We start from the raw sequence: 11,794 nt of genomic DNA on the forward strand, positions 1-11,794 counted from the left end.
TGAAGTCAGGAAGGTTTATTCCAGTAAACAGAATTTGTCTTGAGCTCGACGGTACGACAACACCCGATCGCAATACAAGGAAACAAAACATCCACAGGAAGAATTTCCACAAAATACATTTAAAAAAAAAAATAAAACAGTGTGATTGGAAAACTCTTATTTCGGAAAAAAAAAAGAGTCTATTGAGAAGCCTTTAAATTAAACAGTGTCAGATTCAAACCCTGATGGGCTCTGTCTCCAGGAGTGAGTGGGAGCGAAGGAGATGATTATTGCTTGCTGCACTGGCTCCAGACACCCTCTCCTCTCCCAAAATACCCCCAGGGGCAGAGTGCTGGGGGCTCCCCACCGTGCTGGGCACCCATGTCCCTCCTTGCAGCTGGAGGACAAAGGGACAGGGTCATCGTGGACGGAGCTTGCCAGACAGGGGTCAAACACCCCAGGGAGGAATAGCTGTGGTCAGTGGCTGGGCAGATGGGGTTTGCTAAAAGTCACTAAAAGCCTCAGGTTTTGCAGTTAAAGGGCAATGGGGGGGGGGGGGGGCTCAAATGGAGATGGGGTTTGGGGGGGGGGAATAACCAGGGAACAGCGGGGATCAGAAGTGTTGGGCATCAGGCCACCCCAAATCCTTGATTCCCCCTCCCTGAACCCCTGCTCGTGCCTACCAGGGTGCGTGGGGCTTCAAGGCAGGGCTGGAGGAGCACCCTGGGGATGGACTCACGGGAGGGGGCACCCCCCCCAGCTCTCTCTAGCCTAAAACTACCACCCAGGACCCTGCTGCAGGGATGCTTGCTGGCCACCGAGCCCCATCGCTCAGGTCAGGGTGGTGGGGAGCAGCCCTGCATCCCCGCTGGGACCCTGTGGCAGGGAGGAGGGGGATGCAGGAGAGGTGGGTGCGAGGCTGGGGGGGGGGGGCAGCAGACCCTCACCCCTGCCCTGGGGCCTTCACAGGTTGCTGAACAGTTCATTTTTCTTGCTCCAGTCCATCTGGGGTGCCCGCTTGCTGGTACGCTTCTGGTGCGCCCGTTCCTTGGCCACTGCCAGCGGGATGTCGAGGTCCAGGAGGGAGCCAGATGCTGAATGGCGCTTGTCACCCTCCTGCGTGTCAGGCTGGGGGGGGGAGAGGCTGCATCAGCCCTGCTGTGCCCCCCCCCCGGGACGGCCCCACAGTGGGGGTTCAGCCCAGACCCCGTTTTCCAGCCACTGCCTCCCCCCAGCATCCCCAGCCTTACCTCGCTGTGGGTCTCTCCAGAGTCGGGGGACACAGCCAGCAGCCCGGGACTGGACGGGCTCTCAGACACCGAGTTGGACTGTGAGTCTCCACCATTTTCCTGGGGGGGAGCAGGGAGCAAACGTGAGCAGGGCAGCTCCAGCCCTGAGGTTTGGGAACGGCCCCTGGAGTTGCGAGTCCCACCCAGGGGGCCACGAAATCCGCCTTCCCCACACATAATCCCCCGCGAGCTCCAGGCTCTTAAATACCTCCAGCACTGCCCATCCGGGGCGAGGAAGGATTAAACCCCAGCCTGACTGCCCCGGCTTTAGCGGGAGGAGGAGGACGGCTGCAGGGCTGGATGCTACTTCCCTGCAGCAGCACAAGGGCTCCCAGCCCTGCAGCATCATGAGGATGGAGGAGGAAGAGGAGGAAGGCAGGCATTGCAGCCACCTTCATGACACTCAGCCCCACAAGCAACCCCCTTCCTTGGGGGGTACCAGCTCCCAGTCCCCTTCCCAGTGGCACCTAGTCTTGTGTTGCAGCCTAGGAGCACTGTGGTCCCTGGTGGCATCACCCACCCATGGGCAGAGGGGACACCTAAACAGGCACAGTTCCTGGCTGTAGACTGGCACAGATGGGATTAAAAGCAAGACGAGGCTCTCTTACCTTCCCTAGATCACCATTGGCAACTGGTTCTGGCAAGGGACCTGCAGGGTGAGGACACGGGTGCTGGGTGAGGATGCGTTTGCTCTGCCCCCTTGCCTACGGGCACAGCAGTGCCCAGCAAAGGCTGCACATGGCCAGCACTCACCCAACACTGCCCATGGTCTAGCCAGGTCCCAGATTTTTTTAACCCACCCCTTGCAGCGAGCCCCACAGCATGAGGGGATGCTGCTGGGCACGGGGTACATCCCCACGATGACAGCCACAACATGGAGCCCAGTGAGACCCCCCCCATCCTCCCAGGGACCACCGTGACAGCAGGGAGGGGGCCACGGCTGAGCCGAGGCTGCGGAGGAGAGCAAAGAACAGCTGCTGCCTGCTCACTCCCCAAACCATAAACCCTGCCAAAGTGCAACCCGGGGCCATAAGCCCGCCTTCCCACAGAGCCCACATCAGCCTCACCGCCCTGGCACGGGGCCCTCGGCCGGGCCAGGAAGGTGCCAAAGCCAGGTGACCCTGCTTGGCCCCAGGGTGACGAGACCTCCACCTCCCAGGGCTCGGGGACTCCCCCAGCACCCCCATGTTTGGTGACAAGGTGACACAGAGCCGGCAGAGGTGGCACAAACCCCCCTCCCTGCAGCACAGCCCCCAGCCCACCTGCCAGGTGCTCCTCCGAGGGCACCACCTTGCACTTCTTGAAGAACTCATCCGTGAGGACATCCACCACCAGCAGCCTGGTCTCGTCGCCGCCCGCCTTGATGGCTGCCACCACATCGGCATGCTGCTTGCCCTCCATGCACACCCCGTTCACCTGCGGGCACGGCGCGATGTCACTGCCAGGGCCAGGGGACATCCGTCCCTCGGGAGCCCCATGGAGGGGCCGGGTACCAGCCTTGGTACCAGTCACAGCCCCAGCACGGCCACCCCAGAGCCCCTGCAGGTATCTACAGCCTTGCGGGGATTAGCGGTGAAGCCAGCAAAACCTCATTAAAAGCAGATTTTCCTCTGAGTGATTAGCACGGGATCGTACGGGCAAAGCTGGCAGGGAGCGTCCAGCAGCGCACGGACCCAGGGCTGGCGCGGAAGATGGGCAGCACGGGCAAGGCACAAAGCCCTTGTGCCAGGGCACGGTCCCCGGCGACCCCCAAAGCTTTTGGGGCAAAAAGGCAGCAGCCCCCTGCCCTGGTGAGCAGCGGGGTCGGAGCTCAGCTGGTCCTTGCCCTCGTGGGTCACCATCCCGCCTGGTACAAACCCTGTCCCCATCCCCACCCTGGTCACAGCCGGCAGCAGGGCTTGGGGCCATCGTGCACCTTGTCCTCATCCTGCCCCACCCTAGGGACAGCCCAGGGACGCTCCTGCTCGGAGCAGAGGACAGTGCTACCGCCGCTTCACGCGCAGCCAGCTCATTAGCGCTCAGCCCCAGCCCTCTGCGGTGCTGCTCCCCGCCACCCGCCCGGCTGCACCCCTGGGTGGGGACGGGCAGGCTGGTGCGGGTCAGGCGGCTGCACCGTGAGTCACCGCCGGCACCGGGGACACCGCGCACCGTCCCGGCAAAGGGCGGCTCCCTCCCGGGCACCGGGATGCGAGGGAGCGCCGAGTTTTTTGGGGAGACGCCCCAGCCCGCCAGCAGCCCCCCGCCGCAGCAGCATACCTCGATGATGCGGTCCTGGGGGGCCAGCCCCGCCGCCTCAGCCGGTGAATCGGGGTCGATGGCGCGCACGTACTGCCCCGGGCGGCTCTTGTCGCTGTGCAGGTTGAAGCCGTAGCCATTGGGACCCTTCTTCATGCAGCAGAGCCGGGGCCGCAGTTCCTCCTGCAACGGGGAGAGCCTGTGGGAAAGCTGCTCCCGGACCCCCCAACACCCAGGGAAAGCACCGGGACCACCAGACGCCTGCTTGGGTGGCAGGAACACAATCCTCGGGTGGCCACCTGCACCCACAGACGCCTTGAGTTGGGACACAGGGTGCCAAAACACCCTATAAACCCAGGCTCTACTTAATTAATTGGGTGCAGAGCACACTAATTGCAGCGAAACATTAAAGAAACATGTTATTATGGGTGTCCCCAGACAACGCTCTTCCTTTTGGGGTCAGGACTGCAACTGCCACGTGAAGGGGGGAGGAAGAAACACAGCCCAGGCTGCTGCGAAGCACCCCCATCCCACCCAGGAAGCCTTTGCTACTGGAGAAGTCTCAGTCTCCAGTACAGGTCCCCTCCATCACTCCCTTGCAAGCTGCAGCCCCCCTCCACAGCAAACCCGAGCCATGGCACCAGCGGGACCCCCCAACCCAAAGCACCCCGCAGCCATTGCCGGCAGGGAAGGGGCACATGGGGCTTGGGCAGGCAGCTGGGATCCAGACGGAGCAGCCCCAATGCCGAGGTGCCCCAATGCTCCCGCATGACCCTCTGTGATTGCAGAAGAGAAACCAGCTCAACTGGGGCGGCGCAAGGTGGGAAGTTCACATCTCCAGGAGGCAACACCCAGCTCGTCTGCGCCCAGTTTCACCCTGACCTGTGGATCCGCCAGCACCCAGAGCCAGGGAACATGACTGGGACAGCCACAGCCCCACACCTTGTCCCCCCCACCAGCCCGTTCCCCACAATGTGAGCAGTGGGGAGAAGCAGGAGCATCCCCAGGAGCCTGGCAAATAGGAGCTGCCTTTGCTCGTCCTGCGGGGAGCAGGATGTCCGGGAAGCATCGGAGGAACCAGGCGACGCGAACCAGCTGCCTGCACGCAGTGCTGTCAGAACTGCTCCAACCCCAGCATTGAAACACCACTTCTGCATATTTATATATAAAATGGTTTGATCCTGCCTTGACCACCAGCTCCCGGGCTTTGGTAGGGCTGTCCCAGCAGCCAAGCCACGCTTGAGCTCCTGAAATATTCCTGACCAGGGAGTTTAATATTTATTCTTTCTTCTGAGATTGTTTGTTCTCCTTTGGTACTCATAGCATCACCAGGGACATGCGCTGCAGGAATTTCCCCTTCCACACCTGCACCGTGCTGCTCTTTACCCCCTCTACAGCACACTCGCTTCTCACTATGAAATCCCCTTTGCACCCTGCCAGGAAAGCCTGGTCCCTGGGGTGCTGGCACCCCACGTCTGGCAGCGCTGCAGTGGCACAGGGTCCCGCATGGGCCAGGGTGACACGTTTGCAATCACTAAGCCCAACGCTGCGATAAAACCCCGTCCTCTTGCACAACGCCTTCCTGCAGGGTCAAGCCTCGCTGCCGCCCCGGTACCGCTCGCCAACGCCCCGGGGAGGAAGGCGCAAGCAAGCACCCAACCGGGTCTGCCGGGGAGCGAAGGTGAGCCCGGGATGCCGCAGCGCTGGCAGTCACGCAGGACCCGTTCCACCCACGGCTCGGCTGGGCGATGTCTGGTGCAAGAGCCCGGCTGCACCCTGAGGAGCCGGTGGTGCCTCCCCCACAGACTGGCAGCGGATTCCCTGGCTGGGTGGAAGATTGTGACACCTCGACTTCGCCCCGGCCACCCCTCGGTCCCTGCGTGCCAGGCGGTTGGGCTACGGGCTCTGCCCCGGTCCCCATGCCTGGGTGGCAGCAGGTTCACGGGGTGCCCGGGCTGCGGTGACTGCACCCTCCACCCAGGCAGCAATCCCCAGCGAGGGTGGGGACAGAGAAGACCCAAAACAAGGCCAAAAAGCAGGAGCTGGTGGAGCCTGGAAGAAGGCAGCACCTCCCTGGGTCCCTGTCCCGAGAAGGGGGTTTGGGCTTTGCAAGCACCCACGCTCCCGGTGCCCTTGGCAGCACCACGAGGTTGCTCCACGCCGATAGCTCGGGACAAAGCCGGAGGGAGCACTGGGCAAGCGGTGCTGGCAGCGCTCCCGGGTGAGGAGGAGGAGGGAGGACTTTGCTCCCACCCATACCAACAAAGCCTGGGCAGCTCAGGCTCTCCGAGACAGTGGGGCCATGAATTTGGGGGTGGAGGGGATAGCCCTGCAGGACGGACAGATGCCTCGGGGCAAGGGGACAGGTCATGGCAGCGAGGGAAGCACCAAGCCCTCAAAGGCGGCCGGCAAAGGCAGGAGCACCCAGCGCAAGGGCAGCCTGGCCGAGCCGTGACCTGGCCCCCCCAGCATCCCCCCACCAGTGGCTGGCAGCTCCTCCAGCCCAGCGTGCCAGGCTGCCTTCGCCCTCCCCAAATCCCTCGTGCCAGCAGAAACCCTGCGGGCAGCCACCGTTCTGCCTCCCTGAGAGAAAAATATAAAAGCATCTGATCCTCCAGCAGCCGTATCCTGCCCATCCACGGGGCATCCCTCCAGCCCCAAAGTCCCCCCGGCCAGAAGGGACCCGAGGTGAGAGGGTCTGGGGTCAACACCTGGGATGCGGAGAAGCCCCACGGCTGCGGGGCCAGGAGCTGGATAGCAGGAAAACGGAAATGCCCCTAATTTCTATAAGCTTTTGCGTCCTCTCCTCCAACGCCAGCAGCCCTCCCGCCGCGCTGGGGCACGGATTAGCCGGCAGAGCCTCGTTACGAGCAATTACAACCTCCGGCGGGGAGGGTGGCGGGGGAAGCCGGACTCAGCCCCCAGCACGGCCATCCCATGCCGCCCCTCTCCGCTGCACCCAGGGTTGGCACAGGGACATCTCCTGCCCGCAGATATGCCCACTTGGGATGGGGAGCTCAGCGGCATCGCATCCCTCTTCCTGCTCTGGAACAGGACTTGGGGCACATCTGGACCCTTCTCCTTCCAGGAGCGTGCCAGGTCATCCCTCCCCAGCACCTTCGGCCACTTGGCAGGACCAGCAGCCCCAGGGACGCGGGGACCCCAATCGCACGGTGTGCCAGAACCCGCTCCCCAGTTCCCAGCCCTCCAAGAACAATTTCAGGACAGCTTTTGAAGCCCCAAGTCCCAGGGAACTCCCCACAGCCCTACAAGCAGCAACAAGCCCGTCGGCAGCAGCATTCCCGGTTACTCAAAGAGAAACACAACAGCTCTGAGGACGCCTGGGCCAGCAAATTCACACGGGTCCCGAAATCTGGCGCACACATTCGGGCTTCATACAAAGGGGATGCAAAGCAGCCTCCTCGCAGCATCCCCGTCACGTCCCGTTTGACTGGAGCTGCTTTTCATGCAGCTGCCTTGAGAGGAAATTTAATTCATTTCCTAATTAGACACCAGCTACCCCCAGTGCAATGCTCCCAAAAGCGGGGGGAGGATCTGCTCCCTGTTATACCCCGAAACTCAGCCCTGGGAGGCTCACCCAGCTTTTACAAGGAGGGATGAGTATTGCTGGCAGGGAGAGCTCTAATTTAGCACTAAATTTGCAAGAGGGAAGCCCGGGGCTGGTAGCAAAAGCCATGCCCTGGTAAAAGCAGCCCCAGCCTGTGCCAGGGTGCTGGGCTGGCAGCTGCCGGTGCTGCTTCGCTAACGCCGTGCAGTTTGCATGAAACTTTCTCAAGACACTCCCAAGCAGCTGAAGCCTCCGGAAACGCAGGCGGGGGGAGGACGAGGTGTCACGGCTCCCAGCCGAGCGCTGGGGACAGTCCCCAGGGTGCTGGGCCCCCAGAAATGGGGCTGGCCCCGGGTATAAAACTGTCACCTCGCTGGCTCAGCGCCGCAGAAGGGGGGTGCGCGGATCAGCTCCACAGAGGCTCAAAACCTCCACCCCAGCATCAGGGGGATTTGCATGCCCAGGGTTTTATAGGAATGAGAAGGGAGCCCATGACAACCCCCCCCAAAACCTCCTCAGCCCATGCCCAGCACTGGGAGCCACGGGGGTGTCCCGACCGTGCAGGACCCAGCAGGGTTTGGAGAGAGAGGTCGGATCCTGCCCAAAGCAGGGAGGTGTTAAACCCTCGCTCGGCCCCAGGCAGGGTGTGGGTGCTGCCGGCCGGCTCTCACAGCAGCGAGTGTCTCCCGGCTCAGTAAGCAAATAAAGGCAAGTCCATCCCAATAAAGCAAACAGGACTCTGACACACGCTCCCCACCGCAGCGATCCTGGGGGAATCCCACCAACCCACGGGGCTGAGACAGGGCTGCCGGGGGACGGGGCAGCAGGCACCGGCTGCCCGCCAGCGACCAGAGAACAGGCACACCAGTGTGTTCCCAGCTCACCAGAGAGAAATCCCTTTCTGCCCGCTCCGGCTTGGCTCGGCATCTTCCCACCCTGCTCGGTGGGCGCCCAGATGGGGCCATGTCTCCAAACCCGCTTGCCTTCGTTCTCCTGCCCCAAGCACCGGGCCCTGCCCCCAGCCACAAGATTTCCTGCTACCTGTTGAGAAACCGTCCGGGTCTGTGTGGCAATGTCACCGCATGTCACCCGTGTCACCCGTGTCACCCACTTCCTGCTCCCGCAACAGAGAAACCGCCTGCGGTAACTCTGCACGGGGCGCACCCCGAGCCTGCACCCCAAGACTGTGGGGCATCTCCAGCCAGGGATGCCTCCCCCCCCAAAAGCTCGTGGGGCATCTCCAGCTTCCCGGGCCCTTTGCATCGCTCCGGCCGGCACAGCTCCTGCGAGCAGGCAGCCACCCCGCAGCATGTCAGGGCTCCGTCCCCCTTGGGCACTGCACGCCCGCAGCCCCCCAAGCCTGGCAGGGGACTCACCTGAGCTGCATTAACTACGTCCCCTTTATTTTTCCCAGCTTATGGAGAGATCTGGGAGCAGAAAGCAAAGCACAGACGGTCTCGCTGGCCTCGAGGGAGCGTTGGCACTGTGACATACGGGAGGGCAGGCACGCTCCCCCCCGCGCAGGGCAGCACCGCAGCCCGGCACGGGGCCAAACCCGAGGGACCAGGGATGCCACAGGGGACAGCGTGTGGCACAGTGACAGGGACAGAGCCTGGTTGTTCCCACCTGAACAAGCCCATCGAGGAGGTGCCGGAGCGGTGCTTTAGCCAGGCAGGGGTGAGACCGGTGCCCTGCAATGGATCAGTCCGACCGGGGGCAATGGGCAGCCGGCACGAGGCTAAAGTCCAACAGGAGACACAACCAATAAAAACACCTGATCCTCAGCAAAATCCTGTGTGACAACAGCTCATGAGGCACCAAAGTCTGCCTAGGGCTCAGCACCAGCACTGGGAAGGCCCCACAGCACCAACCCTTCCCAGCTGATCTTTGGGAGCAGGTCATAAGAGCTCCCCAGAAGGTCTCTCACCCCAGGGACACCAAGAGCCTGCTTCCCAGGATGACTATCCACATCTCTGTTGTAACAACAAATGTGTTTTTGCTGGGTAAATAAAAAGCAGTATCACCTCCAGCAGCCTAGAGCGTCTCTTAGGAACGGCTCCAGGCAGGAAAGGTCAGCTCTTTTTCAATTCTCACCTTTCTACATCGCTTTGTTTGTGCAACCGCTAGTTCCCACGCACCGCTTCAGGCCAACATTCCTGAATTAGTAAGTGTCTGTACTTAGTGTCTGTACGCGGAGACCTGACCGACAGGATCGGTCCCCCTGGTTTGGGAAGGGCTGCGGCATCTCTGCTCCACAGCAGAGACCGGACACACTTCAGAGCACGAGTGACTGCCACCAACACCTGCGGTCACAACCCCCCCCAAAAATACCCTCCGCCACAGCTTTTTTTGTTGTATTTCGGAGCGGGTTAACACTACACGTCGAAGATCACCACCGCCCTCGCTGCCTGTTGCTTTTTCTCACCCCGTTTTACCAGCCCTGCAGCACAAGGACGGGCCAAAGGGCTCCGGGACGCGACGGGCTGCTCGGTTATGGTTCCAAACCGTCCCCTGTGCCCGCCTGCCTCCGCTCGTCACCCAGCAAGGCTGGTAGAGAAAAGTGTTAAGGAGGAGAAAAAAAAAAAAAAAAAATTACAATCAAAAAGGAAAAGCAGCAGGGCGGGCCCCAGTGCTCCTAGGGAACCGTGTTTAAAGCAAAACGAAAAACAACCGAGAGTGAAACCACACAGGGCGCCCGGGGGAGGCCGGGGCAGACGCGACGGCTGCTGCTCCCGCTCGCTCGGCTGAAGGCGACGACCGGGGCCGGTCCTGGGAAGTCCCCACCCGCCTCCCCCAATCCCCCAAAAAACTTTCCAGCGCCCGAGCTCCCCCCGGCCGCCCATTTACCCGCTGGCCGCCGCTGGGCTCCCGCGCCGGGGGCTCCGCCGGCTCCGGGGCCGCCTGCCCGCCGCCCACGGGGGGCTCGGTCCCCGGCCCGCCCCGCTTCTGCAGCTGCTCGTCGGCCAGCGGGTCCACGACGAGGAGGCTGACGGCACCGGCGGCGGCGCGGATGCGCTCCACCACCTGCTGATGGCTCTCCCGCTCCACGTTCTCGCCGTCCACCTCCAGCAGCCGGTCCCCGGCCCGCAACCCCGAGCGCTCGGCCGGCGAGCCCGCCTCCACCAGCCGGATGAACTGGCCCGGCTTGCCCTTCTCGCCGTGCAGGTGGAAGCCGTAGCCGTCCGGCCCCCGCTCCAGGCGGCACAGCCGCGCCGCGGAGCCCGCCGTGCTGCTGCCGCCGCTGCTCATGGCGGGAGGGGCGGGAGCGGCTCCGCCGCCCGTCCCCGCCAGCCGCGCCGAGCGCCTCTGCGCGCCCGCCCCCTCCGCCCGCCGCTCTTATACCCGGGGGCGGGGCGCGGGACGCGCGGCCGCCAATCGGAGAGCGGGGCGGGGCGAGACCCGCCAAACAAGGAGATCCACGGGTCGAGGGCATGCAACCATAGGGGATGTGGTTATGCAAATCTAAGGGGGGTGGGGTTATGCAAATATAGCCTCGCCCCGCCGGGGCGTCCCGGGCAGGGTGCAGCGGCGGCGGCGGGGTCCTGCCGCCCGTCCCGTGGGGCCGGATCGCTCCCGCGTGGGGTCGGGCCGCTCCCCCGGGGCCACCTCCGCCTCTCCCCGCCAGCCGCCGGGGCAGCCCCCGCTCCCCGTTGAGTCCTCCCCCCCCCCCCATCCGCCGTGGGCCGGCTTTGCCTTCCCCCCGGGGTCACGGCAGACAGCCCCGACGCTGGCTGGAGACCGGCGGGGCGCTCCCCGCTCTCCCCGCTCCGCCCGGGGCACGTCCGGGGTGGCACACCTCGGCCTCTCGGGGTTCGTCCTCCCCGGCCCCTCGGCCCGTGCTCGAACGCCGCTCTTGGTGCCGGCCCCCACGCTGCTCCGAGGCAGATGGGTTGGAGGGATGCTCGGAGCTTCAAAAGCGAAATAAAAACCCCAAACTGAAACTGCGTGGGAAAGCAGCACGGGAGGCCGCGCTCGCGGGTAACCCGCTGTGCGGCGGAAACGAGAGAGCAGCCCTGTTCCTCCAAGGAGCCCCCCGGCCCCCGCTCGGCACCTTGGAGCTGGGGGACCCAAGGATGGGGAGATGGGGGGGAAACTCAGGGGGGATTTGCTCTGCCCAGCCCCAATGTGCTCTGCTCGCGACCTGGGAAGCAGAATTGGCTGCAGGGGATTACGAGAGTGTGAAATCCTGGGGTTTCGGGTCAACCAGGGCAGAGCAAGGCAGAAGCAAGCCTGGGCTGCTCCAGCACTGCAGCAGGGCTGCTGGGGCCAGGCAGAGCTGGCCCCTGGCTCCCGGGATCATCCTTTGGAGGGTGGCACGGAGATATCGTCGGTGTCTCTTACTGCCGGGCTTCAGGGCCTAGCTGAAGTTCAGGCTGGCCAAAGGTCCTCAGGGCAGCCGGGTTCACGTTTAACCATGCTGCAGCCGGGCGAGCAAGGAGGTGATGGCAGCATGCCGCAGGACATGTCCCTCCCGGGTGGCTCTGTGCCGAACCCCTGCTGCAGGGACCCCAGCGGCCGAGAAACCCCCCGTGTGCTGGGGGGGGTGCTGGGGGTTGGCCATGTTCCAGCTCCGTGGGGCCGAGCTGGGAGCGAAGAGTGGGCTCATTTGTTTCCTCCACTCGGCTGAGCATTTGCCCACGGCCGCTCAGCCCTGAGAAAGGCAGCGGAGAGGAATCCCACGGCGGCCGGCGGCCGGCGGCAGATGCCTGCGGAGAGGAAAACC

The 11,794-nt window shown here is 63.7% G+C and overlaps 1 protein-coding gene across 2 annotated transcripts; it reads right to left on the bottom strand.

Moving 5' to 3' along the window:
• Positions 1 to 10,391, bottom strand: SLC9A3R1 (SLC9A3 regulator 1). Of its 2 annotated transcripts, none has more exons than XM_030013085.2 (6): positions 9,919 to 10,391; positions 3,525 to 3,686; positions 2,531 to 2,684; positions 1,877 to 1,917; positions 1,230 to 1,328; positions 1 to 1,107 (listed from the first exon to the last, which is right to left on the bottom strand). In XM_030013085.2, the coding sequence occupies exons 1-6, from the start codon at positions 10,318 to 10,320 to the stop codon at positions 943 to 945; spliced, it is 1,023 nt and encodes a 340-aa protein (XP_029868945.1). In that variant the 5' UTR covers positions 10,321 to 10,391; the 3' UTR covers positions 1 to 942. The 2 variants fall into 2 exon arrangements, with proteins under 2 accessions (XP_029868945.1, XP_029868944.1); XM_030013084.2 differs by having other exon boundaries at positions 1,230 to 1,330; positions 1,873 to 1,917.
• Positions 10,392 to 11,794: the final 1,403 nt, after the last annotated feature.

The sequence above is a fragment of the Aquila chrysaetos genome, chromosome 5 (genome assembly GCF_900496995.4).
Source record: "Aquila chrysaetos chrysaetos chromosome 5, bAquChr1.4, whole genome shotgun sequence".
Taxonomy (NCBI): domain Eukaryota; kingdom Metazoa; phylum Chordata; class Aves; order Accipitriformes; family Accipitridae; genus Aquila; species Aquila chrysaetos.

What these genes read in the sequence shown, in the direction of transcription:
- SLC9A3R1 (XM_030013084.2), bottom strand. Translation starts at nt 10,320, where the DNA reads ATGAGCAGCGGCGGCAGCAGCACGGCGGGCTCCGCGGCGCGGCTGTGC. An exon ending in CCCAGGACCGCATCATCGAG is followed by an intron (nt 2,685 to 3,524) that starts GTATGCTGCTGC and finishes CCGTGCCCGCAG; the next exon opens with GTGAACGGGGTGTGCATGGA. An exon ending in TGGTGATCTAGGGAAGGTAA is followed by an intron (nt 1,331 to 1,872) that starts GAGAGCCTCGTC and finishes CTGCTCCCCCCC; the next exon opens with AGGAAAATGGTGGAGACTCA.